At 34.7% G+C, this 27,861-nt stretch overlaps 1 protein-coding gene across 1 annotated transcript; it reads right to left on the bottom strand.

The window, feature by feature from the left end:
* Positions 1-162: 162 nt before the first annotated feature.
* shoc1 (shortage in chiasmata 1) lies at positions 163-26,583 on the bottom strand. Its single transcript, XM_073814817.1, has 29 exons — positions 26,299-26,583; positions 24,619-24,709; positions 24,278-24,474; positions 23,856-24,012; positions 23,654-23,756; positions 23,431-23,563; positions 23,115-23,201; positions 21,623-21,709; positions 21,386-21,512; positions 21,191-21,285; positions 19,737-19,985; positions 19,609-19,632; positions 18,581-19,117; positions 18,342-18,503; positions 18,076-18,246; positions 17,634-17,726; positions 17,233-17,408; positions 15,967-16,030; positions 15,821-15,890; positions 15,428-15,603; positions 13,087-13,189; positions 12,866-12,974; positions 12,661-12,782; positions 11,739-11,826; positions 11,472-11,603; positions 6,310-6,459; positions 5,970-6,210; positions 2,982-3,278; positions 163-445 (listed from the first exon to the last, which is right to left on the bottom strand). The coding sequence occupies exons 1-29, from the start codon at positions 26,399-26,401 to the stop codon at positions 360-362; spliced, it is 4,230 nt and encodes a 1,409-aa protein (XP_073670918.1). The 5' UTR covers positions 26,402-26,583; the 3' UTR covers positions 163-359.
* Positions 26,584-27,861: the final 1,278 nt, after the last annotated feature.

The following is a 27,861-nucleotide window of genomic DNA, read 5'->3' as shown; positions in this document are numbered from 1 at the left end:
TACAGGACTTATCAGAATAAAGCATTCAACAGCACCATGGTATAAATAAATATAACCAATGAATGATTTGAAAAGATATGTTTTTATTGTAAATTTAGTTGACCATATTCTAATAAATGTAGTCGTTTTAATTTAGACATTAATAAAAACTGATCTGGACATCTATAAATATTAAATTATATAACTTTAAATATTTTATATAACCATAAGTATTAGAAAACATAAATGAACAGCATGTTTATATGTGTGTGTGTGTGTGTGTGTGTGTGTGTGTGTATAATAATAAATTCATTTATGTTTTCTGAACACAAAAAAATTACGAAACTGATCAAATTAGTGTGAGATTAAAAATAAAACTGTCAGAAAAACCTCAGTCTGGTCTGTCCGTCGTTTCTGCCTGGAACTTTCTCACAAAGCAGTTTTCCTCTCTTATGATGTGGGAACACTGGGTATAAACACACAAAGCAGTCTCAGTCTCACAGATTTTTTGGGATAACTCTGTCATGAATCGACTATGATGTTTGAATTAATGAATGCTATTTAAAAAATGACTACCGGTATTACCATTTTAACATTTTCTTGCACATCAAGAAAAAAATATGCCAAAATAGTTCTATAGACAGTTTCAGCAGCAACAACATAAACAAACGGCTTTTGTGGATTAACGAGTCATTTTACAGTAGTTTAGTTCTAAAAACAAGGGAGTAAATTACCTTTATTCATATATTATATCTAACATGTATACATCGAGCTAATGTTTCTGTGTAAAATTTATGTATCTAATGTTAGCTACAGATCCTTGAATAATTGCCTGGCTGCCAAACGTCTCCACACAGTTGTGATCCATGCTCGTCGTCTCCCCTTGTCTTTAGCAAACCAAAACATTTGATTTTCGACAAGCTATTAGTTTAGCCACTAGCCAGAAACCATAAATAAATGAAGAGTTTCGTTGCAAAACGAGATAACCACTGTTTTTTTTAATTGTGCAGAAATCTCGTTTTTTGGTTGTGCATTCCAATTAATTTCAATTCAACTGCAGTTGGTTTGTTTTGATTTAAACCTTCATAACTTAAAAAATACGGCTAAGTAGCACCGTAAAACAAAATAATAACATGATAACATAATAATAAACATGTTTTGACAAAACTGTTAAAAAATGGATTTATCTCGGTTTGCAACGAAACTCTTCAAATACAGACCGGAATTTCATTTCGGATCAAGCGCGTAACCATGACAACGCGTATGCATCTGATGAAACCGTCTATAGGGTATGTGTGCATCTGTGACTACGTTTACATGCTGAAAATATTCGGGTTATGGTCAGGTTAAGGTCGGGTTTCGGGTTTCTGAAACATTCGGAATAACCCGTTTACATGCGTGAGCAGAGAGAGTTACCCCTGTATACATGGAATTGGCAATATCCCGATGTAAACTGTGATTAAAAGGTAAATGCGGTGATTTTGCGTGGCTCACTATTGCGCAATGCGATTTTACCGCCTTCATTTACTAAAATAAAATTATTATTTAAATCCAGAACAAGCTGCACCGATGTAGAAGCAGGGTAGGCTAAGTTACATGTCTTTCCTTTTATGAGAAAAAGATTAACAAGCTATACTAGCCTTCAGCTAAATATATTTTTGAAAAAAAAATTTTATTGAAGAACGATTTTCTAACAAGAAGGTTTTTTAAGTGCATATTTACAGAGCATCGGTAAATACAGAACACAACAGTGTCTTAAAGAAATTAAAATTAAACAGTATTCATGCACCTGTAAATGTACAAAACGAATGCAATAGCTGACAGAAGGCAATGAATATTTATTTATGGCATTTTCAATAATATATTAGTAGATAAATTAACATCTATAAGTATGAAAACGAATAAATCATTATTTTGGCTAAATTAAGCTGGATGGATAATTTTTATAATTGTCATCCTTTCAGAACAAGCTTATATGCTATCTATAATAACTTACATTATATCCTGAGTGTTACTTGGGCGAAAATATGTAGAAATACACGCAAGTAAAAAAGTACAGAACAAAATTTTTTACCTCACGCGGATAGAACGAAAAGCCGTTGAGAACGTGCAAAAACAGTCGAGTCGGCAGATGATCACCAATGTTTATAATGTTTCACGCAGGTACTGTTGATGATAAACTTTCATATCTAAATGTCAGGTATAAGTATTCAGTCAGTTAATAATACAGCCACCGGCGTTATTGCAACATCCTTATCCACGGAGCGGACGCTGTATACATGAAAAAACCTAAGGTTTTTATTTTAAGTGGTTTTAATGCTGGTAAGCAATCAGTTATATGCCGCTTTGTATTTGTGTTGATCAGTTAAATTAAAGTAATTTTAATCTTAAAAACTGCATCAAGATGCAGACGACGCTACAGTTATTCTGTCATCTTTTACTTTTTCACACATTCTGTATTTAACGAAATATGAATAGCATAGTATTAAATTTTGAATTCAAATTCACACAAAAAAAAAACAAGTTACTCTCATAACTATTGACAATCTTTATTATACATGTATGCTTTGAAAAACAAGAATAGCTATATATTAATTTAACGTGAAAAACGCGGTTGTTGCAATTGTTTTCCTCCTCGCTCTAAAAGTGTGGCGCATCTCTCTCACCATGCTTACCTCTAGCCTACTCCCTGCGGGTTTTTTGGCGCATACAAGAAGTTGCTCTACTCAAAAGACCAAGATTCCTTGCGAATAGAACATGCGCAGTACACAAATCAATGTTCCTTTTGATGGGAATATCCCGATGCGCGTTTACATGACCAAAATTTCGGGTTAGAAAAGAGGTAACCCAGGGGTAATATTCGGGATTTTAAAAACAGGAATATGAGCATATTCGGGTTTTTGCCGGTGTTTACATGGACGTGCGCGACCGGGTTATTGCTAATATTCCGGATTTGAACGGGTTATTGGCTGCATGTAAACGCAGTCTGTGTGTTTGTGTACCAGTGTGCACATCTTCAGTCCTCGGTCTCTTTCTTTCTGCTGTCTTCTGATCAGTGATGTTCTCAGGTGATCTCCAGTGAGTCTGACTCTGCCGTCTACAGCTCACTTCAAATACGCTGTTCCTGGAGTCCGGCACCTGAGGGCTTGAGAGGACAGCAGCTTGTTTTGGCACTAGATCTGGGTTCGAATGAATGCATCTTTCATCCTGTGTCTGCCAGACATTCAGTGAAGCTGAGTCCTGGCTGAACAGACCCATCTTTAACTGTGTGTGTGAGTTTGTTGAAGCCTGAGCTTGATCTGAAATGAAAAATTTTATTTGGTCTAAAATAATAATAAAATAATAATAATAATACGTTTTATTTATACATGTGTTTCTAGGCACTTAAGGACACTGTACAATATAAAACAAGGCAATAAAATACAAACACATTGAACAATCAAATCATTAAAAGCTATTCTTAACAGATAAGATTTTATTGGGTCTTAAAAACATGATATTTTGATATCTTTCTGTTATGAGGCGTAGAAACCAAAAGCGAATTTAACCATTTGCGCAAGTAGATTAGGTGTAAATTAGACAATTCATTGCAATACGATACAGTATCTTTTATCTCCGCCAGTGATGTGATGTATGCGATACATCAAACATTTCTTTGATCCAATTTCAATTTGATTTAATTCGAATAATTTATCGATACTTTAATATTACGAGCCTAATTAAGGAGTTACATTTTTAATAACTCATGAACATTTAAATAAACTCTTTAAAAAAGAAGTCCCAATTCTGTCCCAATTGGGACATTAACGAACTAAGAAAAAATACACTTTTTAAATTAAATAAAAATAAATAACAAGGAAAAAATGTCACATAAAATCAAGCTTATGATGGCAATAGTTTTCTTCCAATCTGTTTGTCCAATCCATTTTCCAAATACAAAATATTTCCAAACCCACGATTTGCGTCAAATACCAGTCACAACGTCTTCTGCCTCTTTCACTGTTTTCACTTCTACAACCCTTTTTTTTTTGCTGCATTGCATTCACTTGCTGAAACAAGCACATGAAAATAAACGAAGATGCGCTTTGCCGGAAATGCGTACATGAATGTTACGTCAAGGAATGAGATTGCAGAGAGTGTCAAAATAAAGGTACAGTACCTCATATCACTATTTTATCCATATCGATGTATTTTTACTAGGGATGCTTAACGATTAATCGCGATTAATCTATAGCAGAATAAAAGTTTTTGTTTACATCATATATGTCACGTGTTTAAACTGTGTATCATAAATATGTATATATAAATATGCACACATGCATGTATAATTTTAAGAGAAAAAAATATTTATATATTAAGTATTTATATTTATATATAATATAAATTATACATAAATATACAAATGTATATACACATGTAAACATTTCTAAAATATATACATGCATGTGTGTACATTTATTTATACAAAGTTATTATACACAGTTCACACACACATATATGATGTAAACAAAAACTTTTATTCTGCTATAGATTAATCGCGATTAATCATTAAGCATCCCTAATTGTTACATCGTTAGATTACATTAAAGGAATATTCCATTTTCTTAAAAGAAAAATCCAGATAATTTACTCACCACCATGTCATCCAAAATGTTGATGTCTTTCTTTGATCAGTCGAGAAGAAATAATGTTTTTTGAGGAAAACATTGCAGGATTTTTCTCATTTTAATGGACTTTAATGGACACCACCACTTAACACTTAACTCAACACTTAACATTTTTTTTCAACGGAGTTTCAAAGGACTCTAAACGATCCCAAACGAGGCATAAGGGTCTTATCTAGCAAAACGATTTTCATTTTTGACAATAAAAATAACAAATATCCACTTTTAAAGCACAACTTCTCGTTTAAATCCGGTCGTCATGCGCAAGCGTGACCCGACGCAATACGTCATCACGTCAAGAGGTCACAGAGGACGACCGCGAAACTCCGCCCCAGTGTTTACAAATGTGGTGAAAGAGGAGCGTTCCTACGTTGTTGTATGTCAACTGATACTAATTAATGTCTTTGTGTCAGTTTATTGTTTAAAATAGTCAGCAAACGTGAGTTTTATATTTGTAACACGTGACCTCCCTACGTCACTACGCATTTACGTTAGGTCGCGCTGGACCGGACCTAAACGAAAAGTTGTGCTTTAAAAGTGTATATTTGTTATTTTTCGTGTCAAAAATGACAATCGTTTTGCTAGATAAGACCCTTTTGCCTCGTTTGGGATCGTTTTTAGTCCTTTGAAACTCCGTTGAAAAAAAATGTTAAGTGTTGAATTAAGTGTTAATTGTTGGTGTCTATTAAAGTCCATTAAAATGAGAAAAATCCTGCAATGTTTTCCTCAAAAAACATAATTTCATCTCGACTGAACAAAGAAAGACATCAACATTTTGGATGACATTGTGGTGAGTAAATTATCTGGATTTTTCTTTTAAGAAAATGGAATATTCCTTTAAGTAGATTACATACAAAGTTAATGCAAAGACGGAAATTACACGAATTGGGCGGAAATACTGGCGAGAACATGCGCTATTCAGTTTAAAAGCGTCTTCCGCACAAGTTGAAAATATTAAACTCAAGCAGAAAATTCACATGACACAAGTTAAATTCTGTGAGTAATCCAGAGCGAGGAACGCAATGCTTCACATTTGTTGTGTACGCAGCATTACACTTGGCAGTGTTCCCGCTCATTTTCCTTCATTTCTCCCTGCTGGTGGAATGATCTTATTGCAATCCATTCAGCCACATCTCTTGCAACATTCAAAAAACAATTACCAACACATCTCTTCCAAAAATACTTGACGTAATATTGACCGCATTTCTATCTCTTCTATCTTTTATAAAAAAAAAAATTGTATACAAATTTTGCATGACGAGTGTTTTGGATCTGTACAGTTTAAGCAGTTTCTCTTTAAGTTTCTCTTTAAAAACACAAGCCTACCTGAAATGTGATCCTCCTGTCTACACAGACACTGACCAATCAGATCGCCAAACCGGCTGACAGGCATTTTATCCTCCTGCTGCCCAGACAGAGACTCTGTGAAGTATACAGGCTGTTGTGAGTGACAGGCATCTGTCTGTGGATGATGATGATCGAAGATGTTTGTCTGCAAGGAAGCTTTATTTTCACACTCTGATGCAGCCATCTTCATATTGTGCTTAGCTGTTATGTCACTGAAGATCTGTGATGTAAAGCATACAACACAAATGAAGTGTGATTGGTCCCTTTGGTGTTTTGTGGAATAGACTTTTTGACAATAATCAATACTCCAAACTAGCACCTTTATGACTTTGTGAGGAACTTGTGATAACATTTCTTGTAGCTCAACAAGAGAAGCTCGCAGGAGCCACTGGAGGGACGGAGCTCTCGTCAACATCAGCTGAGCTACCAGAGGATTGATACAGGGAAACTGCAGCAGGCAATGCTCAGCCTAAAAAACATTAAACGCAGACATTTAAATACACCTTCCACCTTCCTTGCACTAGCCTTGTAGCCTCATGCGCTAGTATTACGTAATCACGTCGAAAGGTGGAGAAAGAGGACCGCTCCAACGTTGTTGCATGTGAAATGTACTAATTAATGTCTTTTTAAAGGTCTAGTACTTTCTGTGTTAATGAAGCTTTGATTGTGTTTAAAGTGCGCAATATAACATGTGTTCATGTTTCAAGTGTAAAAAAGCGGTATTTTTCACACAATTTACTTATCTGTATAGCGCTGTTTTCACTTTTCTAAAAACGGTCTGATGTCTTCCTTGTTCTATGAAGTCTCTCCTACAGAAATACACATCGAGTTCTGATAGTGTAGTTTGTTTAGTGTGTTGTGATTCGATAGCAGCTTAGCTTGCCGTTAGCTTAGCTGGCGACTGACGTATTCTTGTGGGGCGGAGTTTAGTCAAAAAACTGATCTAGTGACGTCATTAAAGCAGGAAGTAAAGGGCTGTAGTCCAAACCGGCCATTCGCCGTAGGCTTTGAATGGCAAATTCTGTTAAAGAAAATATATCACCTGGCAGTGAACTTTGAGCTTTATCATTTTGCAGGTATTATTTATTCTATTATAACAACATTACACACTAACTAGGGTTTAAAAAATGGGATCAGGAAGAACGTGACCTTTAAAATGGCCTGTGGGTGTGCATTTCACATATGTAACACGTGACTTTTCAACGTGATTACGTAATATGTAAGGTCGCTCTGGCGCATTACGCAGCTAGTGCAAGATGATAAGTTTTGGTTTAAAAGTACACATTTTATATTTTTTGGGCGAAAATGATGATTGTTTTGCTAGATAAGACCCTTATGCCTTAGTTAAGATCGTTTAGAGCCCTTTGAAGCTGCATTGAAACTGTAAAGCGTTGAAGTCCACTATATGGAAAAATGCATAACTTTTTTTATATTGTTATAAAATTAAATTAAAAAGTAGAAATTAAACAAATTAAAAAGTAAATTTTTAAACAATTACACTTCTCATTCTGTCAAGAAATAGACATAAGTATCATTAAAATCAACATTACTACTATCTTAATTATTTGCAGTCGTATATTTGAATTTACATTAGGGATGTTCATATTGACCGATTAATTGTTAACCGAAGGTACGAATTTATGACCGATTAATATTATCAGTTAAAAGAAAAAAATTGTTAACGCACGGTGCATGTGGAAATGTACCTACAGACATTTCGCCACTTTTCTATCCTTAATTTGTGAATGGCCTGTAAAAGACGCAAATTATTTCTGCCCTGACCGTCTGGTAAAGTAATCAATTGAATGAGAAATCGTTTGTACTGCCTATGTGTCCGTGCTTGAGTATGGTTTGGAAGACCTTCGTGATCGAAGACGCAAAGGTTTTTAAAAATGTGTGGCCAATGTGGTAAATGAAAAAGAGACAATCCAACATCTTTGGATATTACCGTATTTTCCGGACTATAATTCACACTTTTTTCATAGTTTGGCTGGTTCTGCGACTTCTTGTCAAAATGCGACTTATATGTCAAAATTAATTAATATGAACCAAAAGAAACCATTACTGTCTACAGCCGTGAGAGTCCGCTCTATGCTGCTCCTGTATTTATGTTATTCAATGGATTCAGTGATGTGGAATGACTTCAGGACCTTTTTGAACTTGATTTGGCTTGTCGTGTAAATTTAGCTTATTCAGCCTCCCAAGTATGTTCTGTATGCTATTTTGTTCGATGAATAAATGGTAACGTTACATTAACATGTACAGACACCTATTCAGCCTGCTGTTCTGTGTGCTATTGGATATTTGAATAACTTGCCTTTCCAGATTAATTGTCTGTTCTTGGGCTTGGATTTTGTGAAATCATTTTCTAAATAAACGCGACGTATAGTCCAGTGAAACTTATATATGTTTTTCCTCTTCAAAGCACTTTTTTGCCGAACGCGACTTATACTTCGGAGCGATTTATAGTCCGGAAAATATGGTAATCCTCTGTACTGAACATGTGCTCTTTGCTAATGTAATGTTGTGTGTAGGGCTGTCACTTTTCGTTCGAAAATCGATTGCACAATCGATCGGACCAACCAAAAAAAGTTACGAAAATAGGCAATCGATTTTAACCAAATATGTACACTATTAATTTTAAAAGAATTAAACAGTTAAAAATATAGATGTAACAAAACTCACAAACAAGCAGAAAAAGAAAATAAAGAATTCCGAAAGTGCAGTAGGTGTGCGAAAGCTAGAAAGAAAATACCCAGTAATTTTACGCACCTATAGTATCACGCTTTCAATCGCTGCATCTAGTGTTTTGCAAAGAAAATGGAGGACAACGTCAATAAACCTGTGCAACACGAGAGAGCGTTGAAATTGTGACCTTACAGGAGATGATGAGTTATGACAAGGAGCCACCCTTGCGAGCTGACAGCGACCCGCTTTTGTGATGGAAGATTGGCAGTACGAAATACGCAGCTGGCAACGAAGTACCCGAGTTTCTCTGGGACATCAGTGCGGTCGGAGTGCGTCTTCTCAACAGATGGACATATAGTGAATGAAAAGCGCTTTGCTCTTGACCCCTAAAATGTTGTTCGACTTGTTTTCCTGACCAATAATTTGTAATGGCCCGAGTCTTTTTGCGCATTTCATTATGCCTGCCTAGTGCCGCCTAAGTGTCGGTTACGTTTAATAAAAAACACACAGCATGTTCTCAACTTCAAGTAAGTCTATTTAAAGTTTCATTTTTGAACAGTTGTTTGAAATGGATCGAATCATTATTTAAAATAAATTTTGAATTGCCTAAATCATAAAAGCAGCCGGTTGAAGCCTGCAGTAATGTTTTTCATTTATGGCAGCAGTTTACTCTGCATATTTTTTTAGAGAATGTTGCACTACTGTTGCTGTTTTTTATTCTGCACGAAACTTCATGACAATGAATAAGATTGCTGACTTGTGCGTTTCAGGCGCTCTCTTTACATTTGTCTGTTATTTGGCGTTGAAAATGGAAACGTCTTTTTTAGACATGGAAAATCGATTTTACAATCGATTCAATGAACACTTATATATTAAAAATCGAAAATGATTTTTTCACAAAAGTGACAGCCCTAGTTGTGTGACAATTAGATAATGTATGAATGAATCCTGGTTCTGTTGTTGATCTGTTGCTGCCGTTTGCACGTTTAATTTAAATGTTTGTATTGTTGAAATGACTATCCCTAAATCTATATGAAGTTATGAGTTGGTTTTAAGGCAAACAAGCAGGGGCGCCGTAAAGGGGGGAAAGTTAGGACGATTCTAAGGGCCCATGAACTTTTGAGGGCCCCAGCCAAGGACTGTGCCGCACACGCAACCCCCTTAAGCTGAGCCCTCTTAGCTCCGCCCCGTCTTTACTCTGCGTTTTAGCGCCGTCTTCAATCCACGGTCTCCAGTGCGCGTGAACTTCAGAAGAGAACAAGGTGTGTGTATTTACTGCTATTTCCTATGATATCTGCATATGTGCACTTCCTTACTATAAATGCAGTTTACACAATGTGACGCTGGAGCAATACAATGCAGTTTTCTTTCCACTGTAAAGTCTTCGCTCTGTTCACCCCAGTTTAAAAAAAACACAAGGGGATTTACGTTCCCTGTTTTGTGTTATGATTCTAACGCGAAGTCAGCCCTTATAAGCTGTTTAAATTAACGTAGCCCGTATAAGCTAATTTCACATAAACTAGAAATGTGATCGGTTACACACTGTTTTGTTTTGTAACGCAATATGCAAAGAAAGGATTTTTATGCAGTCTTAAATCGAGTTGGTTGTGATAAAACTGAAATGCAACTAAGGCTAAACTAGTCAAATTATGTATATTAAAGCTTCTCAACTTGCAACAGGGTTAAGAAATCAATGGAAATCTATGTCGTAATCTGCTATAGTTGTCATTCATTTTAGAGCCCCGTTGATTTAAAAACAGTCTCATTTAATAACAGTATAGCTGTTTCCTTAAATAATAACTCAACCCTAAACCAACTTTTTTTAGTTAATGATCTGTAAGAATGGGGTTTTATTAGTGCTGTTCATTGATTTTAGTAAGTTTTTTGACATTTGGATATAAAGTGTTTCAATACTGGTGTAAAAACGTCTGAGTGCTGCCCTCTTCAGGTTGAACGGTGGCTACTGCAGTTGAATTTTCTTATTGAATTTTGGGTCCAAAAAATGCCTCGTAATGTAAGCAGGTTCAAGCTCACCACGCCGCTTTGGTCAAGCATTGTTGACCCAGTCTTATTTCAGGCAGAATGTACATAGAAAAGATGCATTGTTGTTGTTCGCCTTTTTAAATGTTACAATGTCTCGTGTGTAACAGCTCAAGTATACAGTATGTCACTGAGACTGTCTCTGAAAATCAGACTAAAGCCTCAAATCTTATTGTGAGATAAAAAGCATCACAGTTTAATTTCAAGCATTAATTTCACTATGATTTCAATCGCTGATATGACATTACTCAGTCAATATTTAGGATATCAAGTTTATATTTTCACAAATGTTCTTTACATTATATAGGATGATTTTATGTGGAAAACAGTAAATCACAAAGAAATTCTTCAGCTGGGTTTTCACAGGCATGGTCACATTTCTCTTTAATCTTTAAGAATGTTGCATTTTCTCTGAATATTTGATTTAATGTACTGTATTTTTCAATTAAATTTGCATTATACAATAAATTATCTTAGCTGCAGACATTTTAGGTATCTATAAATACTGATAACTGTGGTCAAAACAATATCAAAATAAATAGTTCTGTATTATTAAATTACAGACAAAGATTTTGAATAGCTACAGTAGGTTGGATTGTATGTTTGGTACGAAATGGGTATGGGGGGGCCTGACCCCCTATTTTTTCATAGGGCCCAAAATTGCTAGCGGCGCCCCTGCAAACAAGTAATAATGTAACCACATAATTTTAACAAATAATCAGAAAATAATAAAATGATAGATGTTTCCCTCACCTCTGTGGGCTGCACACTGAGCCAGTCTCTATCCAACCAGCTGAGAGCATCTCTGTCTGAACTCATCAGCGTATGCAGACAGATCTGATAGATGTATCTAGCTATTTCTTCTTCCTCACACACTAGTAACACCTGCTAGACAAAACAAGAGATAACATAAAAGAAAACACAGATCTGGCATTTACAAATGTGCGATTGACATTTGTTACCTGTTTTATTCTGTTATTAAAATCTCAAACGTGACATTAAATCTCAAACACACAGTACCTTGACATCAAATTTCTTAGACTTGTGTCCGAACAGCACAAATGATGAGTAGATATGAACAAGATTTAAATAGACGCTGCTGGAAATCCTTGGAGTGGTGAAAACAAAAAAAGACAAATAACTACATGCATTTCCCATCGCTATTTAGTCGGTAATGCACTAGAATCAATACATAATGTGACAGTCCTTATTAATGGATGAACAGATGCCAAACAGAAACGACCCAAATAATAAAATTCATTATGCAAATATTGCTGTGACCAATACAACAAAAAATACATTTCTCTGGCCATAAATATGTTTTAAATATATGCTAAAAACATTTTGTAGAAAGTAAATCTTAATTAAATATATTTTTTAATTTGAAAATATCTTTAATTTAACCTTTATATATTAACATTTCAAAATGTATTTCAAGGGCAAGCAAATACATTTCTAATTTTACAATCCATATGGCAAGAAATGTATTTTTGGCCAAAATATATCTTAAATAAAAAGTTAATTTTATAAAGTATATTTTTATAGTTAAAAATATATTTAATTTTAACATATTCAAACCTGTAATTTTTTTAAGTTTTGTAACATTTGTTATATAAATGCTTTAAAATATATTTATTTTTTAAATATATTTCAAAATATACTGGGGAAAAATATATTTTTGTAAACATAGCCCAATCTTTCAAGTCCATATTTCATCAAATATATTTTTTGGCCATTTTTTGTATATTTTTTAAAAATATTTTAAAATGTTTTTTGCCTTATGGGGACATCAGAGAATTTACAGTGAACTCTATAAAGAGTAAATATTGTGTAAAACAAGTGTTTATTTTTACAAATTGTATTGGGTACTGCATCTCTTCATTGGCCAAAAAAACCACATCATTCAACCAATAAAAATGTAAAAAATGTGTTTTAAACTGACAGTGCTCTGTGACTCTCATCGCAGTGAAGGATGAGCCAGCAGCGCGTGAACTGCAGAGACAAAGCGGACAGTCTCATGACCACACGATAAGATGCTTTTTCCATCTCCAGCTCGCTCACTTCCTGAACACACACAGGATACACGTTGTGTCAATTACTTTGCGATTGCGGGTCATGTGACTGTGTATTTGTGGGTGGAGTTTTACCTGGATTAGCACGGCAGTGTTCTCATCCACAGTGATGACATCATAATCGGCTCCACCCAGCTTCTGTGCACAAGGAGGGTGTTTCCTCTCCAGCAGGGTCATATCATACCTGCCACAAAAGGAAAGGGGAAAATAACTCCAGACAGATGCAAACTAGTGACACCTGCATGAACTCCACAGCTCAATGTGACACACAATGCAGAGGTTAAAGGTCGACTCACGTCGTCTCCAGAGCACGCTGAATCCTCGAGCGTTTCAGTAAACCATCAGTGACAAACAGCACAAATGGAATTGAGTCCAGATATGACGCAGTGTTGCCGTCTTCTGTGAAAGTCGTACATCACTCAAGTAAGAGACAGCAAACGCAACACTAAGGCAACACTGATCTTATTATAAAATCTATGTACCACACATTCAGGATGTTTTCTCTATAAAAAGACTACGGTATATACAGTAAAACTTTACATAGTGCTGTGTTGTTTAATGCTTTAATTAGAATAGGAATATGAAAAAAAATTCGGTAAAAATATCAAACACATCTTAAATTAAGATGCTTTTTCTTGATGAGCAAAACGACCCAAGAAAATTAGTCTAGTTTTTAGTCCAAAAATATCAAATTTAATTTTTTTTTGCATAAAACAAGCAAAAAAAATTCTGCCAATGAGGTAAGCAAATTTTTCTTGAATTAAGTGTTTAAGAAAAATTTTCAAGATTTTTTTGCTTACATTTTTTGCTTGTTTTATGCACAAAATCACTTAAATTTAATATTTTTGGTCTAAAAACTAGACTTATTTTCTTGGGTCGTTTTGCTCATCAAGAAAAAGCATCTTAATTTAAGAATTTTTTTGATATTTTTACTGAAAACAAGACAAAAATACTAAGAATTTTTTTCTTGAAAATCTCTTTTTTTTGCAGTGTATAAAAAATAATGTTTTGATTATTTTTTATTATTATTGATTATTTAAAAATTACTTTCTTACTCAGTATTTTTGTCTTGTTTTTAGTAAAAATATCAAAAAAATCTTAAATTAAGATGCTTTCTCTTGATGAGCAAAACGACCCAAGAAAATTAGTCTAGTTTTTAGTCCAAAAATATCAAATGTAATTTTTTTTTTTGCACAAAACAAGCAAAAAAAATTCTGCCAATGAGGTAAGCAAATTTTTCTTGAATTAAGTGTTTAAGAAAAATTTTCAAGATTTTTTTGCTTACATTTTTTGCTTGTTTTATGCACAAAATCACTTAAATTTGATATTTTTGGTCTAAAAACTAGACTTATTTTCTTGGGTCGTTTTGCTCATCAAGAAAAAGCATCTTAATTTAAGAATTTTTTTGATATTTTTACTGAAAACAAGACAAAAATACTAAGAATTTTTTTCTTGAAAATGTTTTTTTTTTGCAGTGTATAAAAAATAATGTTTTGATTATTTTTTATTATTATTGATTATTTAAAAAATTACTTTCTTGCTCAATATTTTTGTCTTGTTTTTAGTAAAAATATCAAAAAAATCTTAAATTAAGATGCTTTCTCTTGATGAGCAAAACGACCCAAGAAAATAAGTCTAGTCTGCAACTTAGTATTTTTGTCTTGTTTTTAGTAAAAAAATAAGAAAATTCTTAAATCAAGATGTATTTTCTTGATGAGTGAAATGACCTAAGAAAATAAGTGTATTGTTTAGACAAAAAATACAATTTAAGTGAATCTGCTAATGGGGTAAGACATTTTTTCTTGAATTAAGTGTTCAAAAGGTCAGATTTTTTTGCTTGTTTTAAGCACAAATTCACTTAAATTTTTGTCAAAAAACTAGACTTATTTTCTTAGGTCATTTTGCTCATCAAGTACATCTTGATTTAAGAATTTTTAGATTTTTGGTCTGAAAACAAGACAAAAACACTACATAAATAAGTAATTTTTTGCAGTGCATCATGCAGCATTTCAATAAGGACACATTATTACTTTCTCATCACATCACGCCTGTATAGGACTGTAGACTATATAAACATGGACGTAGTGTCTGTGACATCGCCCGTACGTTTCTGAAGAGCATTTCTGAAGCCTAAAGTGGGCGGAGACGGTTGTCGCCATCTTGGGAGCGTGTCACTTCTGGATAACCAAAAATGGGCAAAGAGGCGGAACATGGGTGGAGCTTAGGTGCCTGGTTGCTAAAACCACGGCTGCATAGCTCGACGGTAGTGACAGTAGCGGAAATCCACCTGTCACTCATGTGGCCACGCCTTTAATTATGCATAGCTTAAAGGCTTAATATAATTCAAACGGATGAGTTACAAAAAAACGCAATTGTCAAGAAAGGCAAAATTGGCTATATAGACCAAACCTCTTTTTGTACCAGTCTGTAAACATTTATTTCTGCTGTAAAGTTGGACATTTTAACATGGGGGTCTATGGGATTTACTCCTTTTTGAAGCCTAGTGGCCAGTCGATGAATTGCAGTTTAAGTTACTTTGTGTTGGATTCACGAGAGAGACCGGAAGGTTGCCCTTGGATAGGACAGGTTTTTATGGTAACACTGTAGCTTTATGTGGGAATAAGATGTTGGACTTACTAAACTCAGGCACAGCCGTGCTGAAAGAGATGTATGTGATTTTTCTCTCTGAACACACACTGCTGAAAGGTGAGTGATCCACACAGTGAATCTCAAACACCAGGATGAAACACTGCCATGGGAAATCAGGACCAATATTCTGACGGCACAACACAAAACACCTGCTCATGGAAAGACTGCAGAGAGAAAAGACAGAACTACAGTAACACATGACGCCATGCTTAAGTATGCAAATGCTATGCTTTTAACATAAATGGTATAGACATTTTCAAATACTGAGATTTGTTACTGCCTACACACAAACTGAATTACAACAGTTGACCAGTGGACGGCAAGCTGCTTAAGGTGGTGGTTACTAAGTAAGTTGATCACTAGCACAAAATGCATACACACCTTTCCATCACTTCTCTGCTCGTAACTTTACAGTTTCCTTCTTTAGGAACCAGGACATACACAGAGTCACCTAAAAAATGCACATATTAAGACGGTTTCTGCTTAAAACCAAAGCTACAAGAAAATTCTTAAGGAAATGAACTCACCTAATACCTGGCTGAGAGCTGCGAACACTTTTGTGGTTCCAGTGTTCAACGTCAAAACTAGAGCCTGCATGCATTCAACATTAAACATTCACATTGAGTGATAAATGTACAAATATGCACACTAATCTGTTATGCAGCCTAATCTAAGGATTATGATGTTTTATACCACGGGGGTTGTTAAATGCTTTATTCTGATTAAGGAATGTTCCAAGGGTATGCATTATTTTTCGATAAACGCACACATAACGTGTCAAATGTCTTAAAATAACCACCAGAGCAATGTCTGTAGTAACCAGGGTATGTAAGGAATAAATGACGATGGGCCGTTGATATATATTTAGATAATTACCGTTCAAAACTAATAACACGCAGTAAACCGGACGCCTCAAATCATTTTGACCACTGCAAAAAATGATTTTCAAGAAAAAAAATTCTTAGTAGTTTTGTCTTGTTTTCAGTAAAAATATCTAAAAATTCTTATATTAAAATGCTTTTTCTTGATGAGCAAAACGATCTAAATAAGACCAAAAATGTCAAATTTAAGTGATTTTGTGCATAAAACAAGCATAAAAAAAATCTGCCAATGGGGTAAGCACATTTTTCTTGAATTTAGAGTTTAAGAAAAATGTTCAAGATTTTTGCTTACCCCATTGGCAGATTTTTCTGCTTGTTTTATGCACAAAATCACTTAAATTTGATATTTTTGGTCTAAAGACTTATTTTCTTGGTTCGTTTTGCTCATTAAGAAAAAGCATCTTAATAATTTTTTTTTAGATATTTCTACTGAAAACAAGACAAAAATACTAAGTAAGAAAGTCATTTTTTGCAGTGTAATTATTAAAGGAACAATCAAGTGTCTTTGTTATTTTATATGTGACCCTGTCCTACAAAACCAGCCATAAGGTGACTTTTTTTTAATTTAGACCGAATAAAAATGCTTTCCATTGTGGTATGGTTTCTTAGGATAGGACAATATTTGGCTGAGATACAACTATGTGAAAATCTGGAATCTCAGGATGCAAAAAAACCCGAAATTTAAATAATAAGAAAATCGCATTTTGTTGTTCAAATAAAATCCTTAGCAACACATATTACTAATGAAAAATATTTTTTTTTAAATAATATATCTTCATGAAACATTACCTTTACTTAATATCCTTATGATTTTTGGCATTAAAAAATTTATAGGGTCACATATTTTGATCAAGGAAATTAAAAAGCAAGATTTTTTTACAACAAGATAATTTTTCCAGGACTGAATCTCACTTTGGTGTTGTGGTCATGATGAGAGTTTATCCATGTGCTAATTTGATCCTGGAGCTCCAGCAGTTTCGGGTCAGGCTCTGGTCTCTTCTGACTGAGATACAGCAACACCTCAAACTTCTTCATCAGCTCATCCAGACAGTTCAGAGCACAGGAGGTCTTTACTCGAGCCAGGTAATCTATTTAAAGACAAGCACTCTTCAATGAGAACAAGACAACCTTGTTGAGAACCTTGACAACCTCGGATCATGAGGCGTTATAGGAGAAACCCCCAAGACAAAGTTAATAGTTCAGTAAAAAACATAACTCCAAAAGGTCTCCTCAAAAACAAAAGTGACCGTCATAATATTCCTCTGGTGGCTAAGTTCAAACCATTTCTATGTATGTTTTAGTCTATTATTCACCAATGGCCGCGTGAAGGTCACTTTTAAGCAGAAGTTCCTTCAGTGAGACAAGAGTATGCAGCAGCGTGATGTCATCAAGCACACAGTCCCCACCTGTCACAAAAGACACATCACAAACCTTTCCTTACATATTGCGATATAAACGCCTTAATAGGATGGTTTCCTGGACAGGGATTAGCTTAAACCAGGACTAGGCCTTAGTTTAATTAGGAAATATAACTAGTTTTAACAAACATGCCTTACTAAAAACATTACTTGTGTGCATTTTGAGGCAAAACAAAGGGCACTGATGTATTTTAAGTTGTGTCAGTGCAAGTTGTTTTGAGTTTGAACAGCTCTTACATTTATTTTAGTCCAGGACTAGTCTAATCCCTGTCCGGGAAACCGCCCCTATGAGATTGAATATTGTAGATATCTTATGTGAAATTGTGTCTTCTCAAACCCTGTTGTGTCTGAAGCGTTCTCTCTTGTTGCTTCAGAAGGAACCGCGTGAGTTCAGGTGAGAGAGTATCAAAATCTCTGTTGTTCAAACCGGATACGCCAGACTCGTGCGCTTTGTTTAGACATGGCAGACCCAACATTTTCAACTCCCTGTACGCGTTTCTCTGAGTTTCTTCAGGAGGACAGAAGAATTGTGAATTATTGAATTGAAACTGAAGTCATGAATTAATAAACATGCAACTATACTTCATAATACAGCGGAGATACCTGTGGCTTGGACGTGTATGGTCCTGCTGATGGGTCTCTCTTCACTGGGTAATCTTGTCTCTGTGGCTGTAACATTGTTTTTTGTATCCAAGACTTTATCTGCTGCATTCACTCTCAGGACGGGCAAAGCCTTTCCTCTAGGACTCCGACTCACATTCATCTCTGCAAGTTTTTGGGCTTAGTACTTTACCTAAAGCCATTTCATGTATTAATAAAATCCTGGATTAAACTCGATTTACCTGTAGATGTTGGACTGCTCTTTTGAGGTGTTGGGATTGGACTTTTCTGCAAAGTTCTTAGCCAAATAAAAGAAGAAAAAGGGTCCAGGCTCTGGTGAGATTTGGCAGCTGAACTATTAACATGTCTGTCTTTCGAACGGTCTACTGATTTACAGGTAGTTCCTTCTCTTCTTTGCTCGGGAGGTTTGGTCACAGTTGATATCACTTCAGTATGTTTATGCCTCAATGGAGATGATTTAAACATCTCAAGCATTTCAGAAATGTCGAGTGGCTCTCCTGAAGTACACGTGGTTACAGAGCAATTTCTCTGAATCTCAGAGCATCTTTCTGGTTTTGTGGGTTTAAAGGAGGTTGGATTAGACATCTGCTGCTTTACTTGTGCTGTGTTACAGTCGGTTTCTTTGGTGGTTTCTGCGTGGCAAGATATGTGCTCCGTTCTAAAGGGCTTCAGAGTCTTCTCTGCATCTACCTGTACAGTTTCTGCTGTCTGTGGATGGTTCGGCTGGACTGTGGTGGAACCGTCTGGACGTGGCAGGGCTGAAAAACACAGTAACACGTTAAGATCTCACTCCCGCTTTGAGAAGAACAATGAATGCTAATTTGAACATCTGCTGAATCTGAGCACTGCACACCTCTACCAAAGATACTGGATATAACAAGATTGAACACTCGTACTGCTACGAATAAGAGACAACGCAATGCTTAAAATGGCTGTTCTCAGGATGGAAGTCTTGATTACTGCACTAAATGGCAGTGCAGTGATTGAATAATGCAGATTAAGGGGCGTTATTATCCCCTTCTGACATCACAATGGGAGCCAAATTTCAATGACCTATTTTTTCACATGCTTGCAGAGAATGGTTCACCAAAACTAAGTAACTGGGTTGATCTTTATCACATTTTCTATGTTTAAACAAGTACTGAGGACCCAATTATAGCACTTCTTAAACATGGAAAGTCAGATTTTCATGATATGTTCCCTGAAAATATTCAACTCTATTGCAAAGGAAACAATTAAAAAACCTTACCTGTATGTACAGCAAACAGCATCTCTGTAAAAACAAATCATACACTGTAAGGAAATTATGCATTCTATGCTTTAGACAAAATTTTAGTAGATTATATGTAAAGTACTTCAAGCTAGATCAGATTTTACCATCTATTTGCATGATGGACAATGGAGAGAATGTTTCATTCTTAAGTGCCTCAATCTTGGCTGCGTGGTTGTTTTCGGTATAAACAGAGAGATCTGTAAAGCTCGGCTCTGGAAGTACCGCTGTGATGTCAGTGAGGTAAAACTGGCCCATGTTCTCGTTGGATTCGACATGTTCCCTCTTCACCGTCAAGAGCATGAGAAGATCAGGGAGTGTGTGATAGTGAATCGAAGGCCTAACCGTCTGCGGTTCTGTACACACAACAGAATGAAGACCTCTGAATCATCTTATTGAATATATTTGCTTAGAGACCAAACCAACAGTAAGGCTAAAATGGTCAGAATATTTATTTTAAATATACAGACTGCTGTGAATGGAAGCCAGTGCATATATGTGACCCTGGACCACAAAACTAGATAAGTAGCACAGGTATATTTATAGCAATAGTCAACAATACATCGTATGGGTCAGAATTATAATTTTTTTTTAAGGATTAGTCCATTTAAAAAGTCCAGGTAATTTACTCACCACCATGTCCTCCAAAATGTTGATGATTTTCTTTGTTCAGTCAAGAAGAAATTATGTTTTTTGAGAAAACATTCCAGGATTTTTCTCATTTTAATGGACTTTAACTCTTTCACCGCCAGCGTTTTTTTTTAAAGTTGCCAGCCAGCGTTTTTCATGATTTTCACCAAAGTTTAATGCCTTCCAGAAAATGTTCTTCTTTGAATATATAAACATACAATATACTAAATGAAAGAACAGACCCTCTGCTTTCAATCAAAAAAAACGTTTCATCCTACCTTCAGTGGTTCTTTTGTAATCAGCTTTTGAATATGGGTAGGTTTCTGCAAAAACACCACATTTTGAGCAAAAAGCAATTCAATTTTTGTGACGGACTTTTCATAGAGATCCCATTCAAAGCGATCTTTAAAACAGACACGGACATGCAGCCGCTTGCCATAGGGCAATACTTCCGGGTTTAAAAAGTTGTATTGCGGAAAGACGGAAATTCTCGTCATTGGCAGGGAAGCGTTTTCTCTTAATTGATGAGATATCTCGTCAATGGCTGTGAAAGAGTTAATGGACCTCAACACTTGGTGGTAAGTAAATTATCTGGATTTTTTTTTAAAGAAAATGGAGTAATCCTTTAATGCTAAAAATCATGAAGATATTAGTAAAGATCATGTTCCATGAAGATATTTTGTAAATTTCCTACCGGTAATATATTAAATTTTTTTATTATTAGTAATATGTGTTTCTAAGGACTATATTTGGACAACTTTAAAGGCGGTTTTCTCAATATTTAGATTTTTGCACCCTTAGATTCCAAATAGTTTAATCTTGGCCAAATATTTTCCTATAACAAACCATCAATGGAAAGCTATTCAGCTTTCAGATGATGACTGGTTTTGTGGTCCAGGGTCACATATTGTGAAAAACTCTTGTGTCTTACCAGCAAGTAAAAATCCAGCCACACACTCGTGATGTTTCTCTGCCATCCAAACAGCTTTTTCCATATTTTCACATTCACTGTCTGACAACAAATGCCTAGGGAAAATATCAAATTTGGAGCATTACTTGAATTTTATTTTTAAAGAACGGTTCAAACAGGTTTGGTGAAGCGATATTAAAAATGTGAGAAAGTTACTGCTTATAAACTGGTGACAGCTGTTCAGCTGATAGCTGCTCGGCGGACAGAAACCGGTCTGGTAGCGTATCATTACACGGTGAAAGAACCAGATCCAATTCCATTTCAGTGTACACCCTCAAAGCAACTGGAACACAAGATTTTTTTTAAATCAGCTTAAGTTCAGTTTAAAAAATCCTATTTATATGCGGAAGTGCTTATTAACTTCGATTGAATGTAAATAGCTCATTCATGTACCTGGAGAGTTTGGCTCTTTAAAGGAATCATAAGTACAGCTGCTTTCTTTAATTTGCAGAGCCTCCACTCCAGTCTTGTGTTTATCAACTATTAATAAATGACATTTATGTTACAAGTACTCTGTTATTTACTGATCATAGTAAAGTGATATTTATGAGATATATTGCTATTTATAAAATGGTTAGTTCAGTTCCTTGATTCTGATTGGTCAATAGCTGTGGTTAATCCGGCATTGGGCGAGTGTCCTGGGGAACCAAGGGCTCCAAAGTGCAACCAAGTTTTTGAGACAGCGTGATCATTTTTACAATTACTCACACATGTGCTAGTACCTGCAAATTTGGCGACATGGGCAGTTGCCAAAGGCATCATTTTGCAAGGGGGCGGAGACACACGCTACCCATGACAGAAGTGGAATGTGCGACTTGGGTTTTACCGCTTTGCACGACACGTCAATCGTTTTATGTCACAATGCGCTCGGTTAAAGGGATATTTTACCCAAAAATTATTTCATTATTATCGCTATAGAAGGAAAACAAATATTATTAAGTATTGTGATAAATGATGATAAGCACACAGATAAGGTACCCATTGAATTCCATCAGATTTGTTTATCCTACTATGGAAGTCAATGGTTATAATCAGCTGTGTGCTTGCTTACCATTATTTATCAAAATATCTTATTTTGTGTTCTTCAGAAAAAAAAATCAGGGTTCCCACACCTTAGTTAACTTCAAATTCAAGGACCTTTCAAGGACTTTCCAGGTCCAATAGCCTTAAATTCAAGGATTAAATGTTACATTGTGTTACGTTTTAAGATACATTGTTACAGTTCCCTTTCGAGGGAACTTGCGCTGCGTCACTGCAGTGACACTTTGGGGACGCCTCCAGGGGTAAGTGCGTCTGAATTTGTATATCAAATTCAACCAATGGTGAGGCTTAACGACAAAGACAGGGTGACACGGGAGCCAGGAAGTATATCGCTATCTGAAATATTGCCAAAGACGGCGTTACAGGGACTCAGGAAGTATGGCAAGGGAGACGCAGCGCCTCGTTCCCTTTTCAGGGAAAAACAGTTACATACGTAACCTTTTCAAAGTTTTCATTTGTCATACACAACTATGCAAAAAAACATTTTGGTATGAATCAACATTCGCATACAGAAGATATAAGCATTTCAAGTGAACAGTTTATCACGTGTGCTTAAAAAGAATTTGTATGATATTTTCCTACACTACACAGGGAATAATATGGATTTTTTTCTAGAAAACTTCTTGCATAAAATAGATTTAAGCACTTTCAATGACCTGTATCTATGTATGTATATTTTCAAAAACTTCCAAGGGCCTTGAATTTTTTCCACCAGATTCACAAACTTTCAAGGATTTCAAGGACCACTGGAAACCCTGGAAATTTATACAGGTTCAGAACAACATGAGGATGAGAAAATGATGTCAATATTTTAATTTTGGGGTGAACTATCCCTTAAATCTACCGATAGGTCTAAGCAGCCCGGCATTAAGTCGAACACATCTTAACACATCTTCCTCAGAACCAAGACAAGGCACAGGGTCATTAGACACTGCAGATTAGAGATAGAGAGAGCGGGAAAACCTAATTAATACCAAAAACTTGGGGTCAAGTCCGATTACAAATGTGTTTGAGTACGAGTCAAGCCAGAGTCAAAATGCAACCGAGTCCATGCCAAGTCCGAGACCATAAAAATACGGTGTCGAGACCAAGTCCAAGACTGAGTTTCGAGTACACAACACTGTCTTGTACCATATAGTTTATGCAAACAATAATTTTACCTTCCATTTGAAGGTCAGTCTCTTCCACTGGTTCTGGAATTAGATTTAGCATGTCTTGCAGCTTTGCGACTGAAAAACTGACCTCTTTTCTCTGTACAGATTCCATAAGGACTTCTACAGGTAACATTAGTGACTGTTGAAAGAAATGTATCAAGTGCGGTTTATTAATTGTAAGGAGCATTCTGAACAAAAAAAAAGGTTTTAAAGTTTATATTCAGATCACCTCCTCGTTCAGTACTCTCTCTTTGATAAACACCTCTGTAACTTCTCCAGTCACTGCGGTATCAGGAACTTTGTCTAAAACTTCAGTGTACGAGGCACAATGTCTAGAAGAAATGAAAAGCTACTTTTAGGATTTTTTTTGCATTGTGATTATTTTGTGTCATTAACACTAATGAATTAAGAAAATAGATTAGATTGTGTACCTAAAAATGAGATCTTCTGAAGGCATTACTGGTAAATGGAGCAAAGGATCTGACACAGTCATGACCTTTAGCCTCTGCAGCATTGTGTGAATTGAAGGCAGGTGGCTTTTGAACCTCAGATGGTCAGCGAATATCACGTCCTCTGGCAGAGTGAGATCTAACATTTTGTACAAGGCAAAATTACATGCATCCTTGGACAAATAAGGAATACAGATATTTTTGACACACATCATCTACTCTTGAACATATTGTAATCGTATGAGGATGAACTGTGTGATCATTTTCTGAAAATCTCTCATTTTGAGTTCCACAGAAAAATGTCAACATATGCAGCATTGTGTCAATAAGATTTACTCCAATCCTTTAAAAGCAAACATTATGCAATGACCAAAAAAAATAAAACTAGATTCTCTTGTTCTCACCATTACAACTGAAGCAGAAGGCATCTGGCGTGCATGGACTAAAACTTTCATCCCATGTTGATCTGTTTTCACTGCTCTCAACTTTATCTATATGCCAGAGCGCTTCTGTATCGCCAATACTGCACTGAGAGGCGGGGTTAGAGCTGGGTACCACTTCCTCTAGTCCACTTCCTGTCTGCACCTGGAACACATCGAATCTAAACACAAGACAACAACAGCAATTCATCACAAATTAAAGTTATAATCAGCGGTGAATCTGTGGATATTAAATCTGCCTACACAAGCATACTTATCAATAGAGATTGATATTATTAATAAAAGGCATTTGTAAAAAGTTTAACCTTTCCAAACTGTCACCAAAACGTGTGTTTTCCATTAAGTCTTCCATTACAGATCCAGTCACATGTAGCTTACAGGTGGAGATTTTGTTACCTGTCAACAATGACATTAGATGCTGCTTTAGAGTTTTATTACTGTCATTCATACTGTACCACATCATGTAAATAAAAAAATGTAGGGTTAGATACCAACAGAGGTACGTATTCACACTTATTTACACGATTTTGTCAGATTTATTACTTAAATGTCTCAAAGTATACACTGCAAAAAAATTATTTTCAAGAAAAAAAATCTTAGTATTTCTGTCTTGTTTTCAGTAAAAAATTCTTAAATTAAGATGCTTTTTCTTGATGAGCAAAACGACTCAAGAAAAAAGTCTAGTTTTTAGACCAAAATATTACATTTAAGTGATTTTGTGCATAAAACAAGCAAAAATCTGCCAATGGGGTACGCAAAAAAATCTTGAAAATTTTTAAATTCAAGAAAAATTCTAGAAAAATTAGCTTACCCCATTGCCAGATTTTTTTGCTTGTTTTATGCACAAAATCACTTAAATTTGATATTTTTGGTCTAAAAACTAGACTTATTTTCTTGGGTCATTTTGCCCATCAAGAAAAAGCATCTTAATTTAAGAATTTTTAGATATTTTTTTACTGAAAACAAGACAAAAATACTAAGAAATTTTTTTCTTGAAAATATTTTTTTGCAGTGTAGGTAGGGCTGTAAAAAGGTTAATCGAAATTAATCGCATACAAAATAAAAGTTTGTTTTTGCGTAATATAATAATAATAATAATAATAATAATATGTGTGTGCACTGTGTAAAATTATTTTGTATATATAAATACATACACGTGTATATATATATATATATATATATATATATATATAAATAAATAAAAATACATGTATAACTTTTTTCTTAAATGTATACGTGTTGTCTATTTATATATACATATTTATTACACACAATACAAACACAAAAATTATGCACACACAAACCTTTATTTTGAATACAATTGATCGCGATTTTAATCAGTTTTGACAGCTCTATTAGTAAGCTATCTTAATACATTATTTGCTAATATCATAAGGAATGAGTGTTAGAAGAAATGGCAGGTATTATTGAAGCCTGTCCACAATTTTATGTAGTTGAAAAGCGCTATAGATTTTAAATGAACTGAATCAAAAGTTACAAAATATTAAAATACTAAATATTACTACAAAACATTAAACATTAAAGCTGAATTTGCAATACATGTTTGAAATGCTGTGTTTTGAAATGCAAAAATTGAACAAAAAATTGGATGGTCATTCCATATCTACAAAACACATTTTTTTTAGTACAGAGTTTTAGGCTTTACTATTTTACTGTCTTGTTTAACAGCACAACAAAAGTCGTCAAAGAAATTCTAATGGATTTTATGCTTATAATGGGAACTGTATTGGTTTTATTGGACACTATAATGGTCTCTGAGGAGCTGGATTCTGTTGGTGGGATGACGCTATCTGGTGGATGGGAACCAACATAAAAGGAATTATGTAATGGTTTTAATGATAAATAGCTGATGGTCCATAACGGTATTTGTAATAGAAACCATTAGGTTTTTTCTCAACGTAAAACCTTATTCATCACAAAGCTGGCCTTAGTATAAAAAGTAGATAGAAATGTGCTACACTGACTCCATGGTGCTCTGTACTTGATGTCCTGCAGATGTCCATTATGAGGATAGATGTTACTGAGCAGCTGGAACGGAACCGGAAGTTCTAAAAAGTTCTTCATCATCCGGCGTCTGGCTGAGGCCTAAAATACATGAGATCTAAAAGTTACTGTAGATTTCTTTACACATGATATAAAGGTATATTAAGGGTAGCAATGTGTAGGAACGCACCTCAGATAAATAATCAATACCAGTATACCCAATTATCCTAAAACGGGTGCCTTGTTGATTTTTACCAGATGTATACGACAACCTATAAGCATTCATACTGAAGCCAAACAAAAGTATATTAAAAATAAATAAAGTTGAATGGTTCAGTTGTGGAGACAACAATTTAACCGGGAAATCTCGATCTTTCACGCTTTTGATGGCCAACGGATGGTTTTAATATAATTAAAATAACGTTAACTGATTTGTTATAGCTAACTCCGTTAATTGAAAAATTAACAATCGTCGTCACTGGTTAATTAAGATTAAAAACTTTCTGAGGCGAAAAACTTTGATCCGTCCTTAAATCCTGAATGACTGAATGGAGCGCGCGCCCGCCCGCCCAGAACATGATGTCACTAGAGTGATTGACAGGCTAGTTCAGGGTCACGCTCTGCCTCACGATCAAAACTATAAACTTAAAAAATGTATTAAACATTCCAGTCTCATTCATTGTTTAAAGATCGTATATACAAAACTGTTATTTTACTGTTTTAATTGTAAAAATGTATTTTGGTAGCAATATGGTGGAAGTTTTTAACTATTTTTATTACCCACTATACATGATTGTTTCAGTCAGAGCCCTGTAAATAAAGGGCTCTGGTTTCAGTAAAACTGGTAACTTATTATTTATCACCCCTGTCTTCGTAAAAAGAAAATGATTTATGAAAACAAAAAGGCAACTTACCACTAAATGCGAGCCTCTAGTTCCCTCTACTGGTGAAAATATGAAATAAAAATTATGAAAACCTTTGATTTGACTGCTTTTTTAACGATGTGTGTTATTGATTAGATTTTTTAATCGAATTAGATTTACTAATAAATATTATTATAATAATAAAATATAAAAATATAACATACAATCTATACAAAATGTAATTATATTACATTCATGTATTCTTTTCCTTTGGATTTCAGCATTTCTCACATTTAAAAGTCTCATGGTAATAAAAAAAAAGTCTTGAATATATATTAAATATATTTTTGAATTTGAAAATATGGTTTGTTTCAACCTTCATATGTTAACATATATTTCAAAATGTATTTTAAGTGCAACAAATACATTTCAAATTTTACAAACCATATAGCAAAAAAAAAAAATTTCTTGGCACAAATTTATAAAGTATAAGTATAAAGTAATATATAAAGTATGTATAAAATATAAAATTATAAGTAAATATATTTAATTTTAACTAGGGCTGTGAAAATATTTAAAAAAGTAATTGTTTTCATCTATTGTGATTGCCATCTTGTTCATGACACTGAGAAACTGCTTTACAACTAAATGCTTAATTATCTACGTGTGTATTCCATTTTT

Source organism: Paramisgurnus dabryanus, chromosome 5 (genome assembly GCF_030506205.2).
Source record: "Paramisgurnus dabryanus chromosome 5, PD_genome_1.1, whole genome shotgun sequence".
NCBI lineage: Eukaryota > Metazoa > Chordata > Actinopteri > Cypriniformes > Cobitidae > Paramisgurnus > Paramisgurnus dabryanus.
The sequence above is the reverse complement of the archived record's forward strand: the minus strand, read 5'-3'. Positions and strand labels throughout refer to the sequence as shown.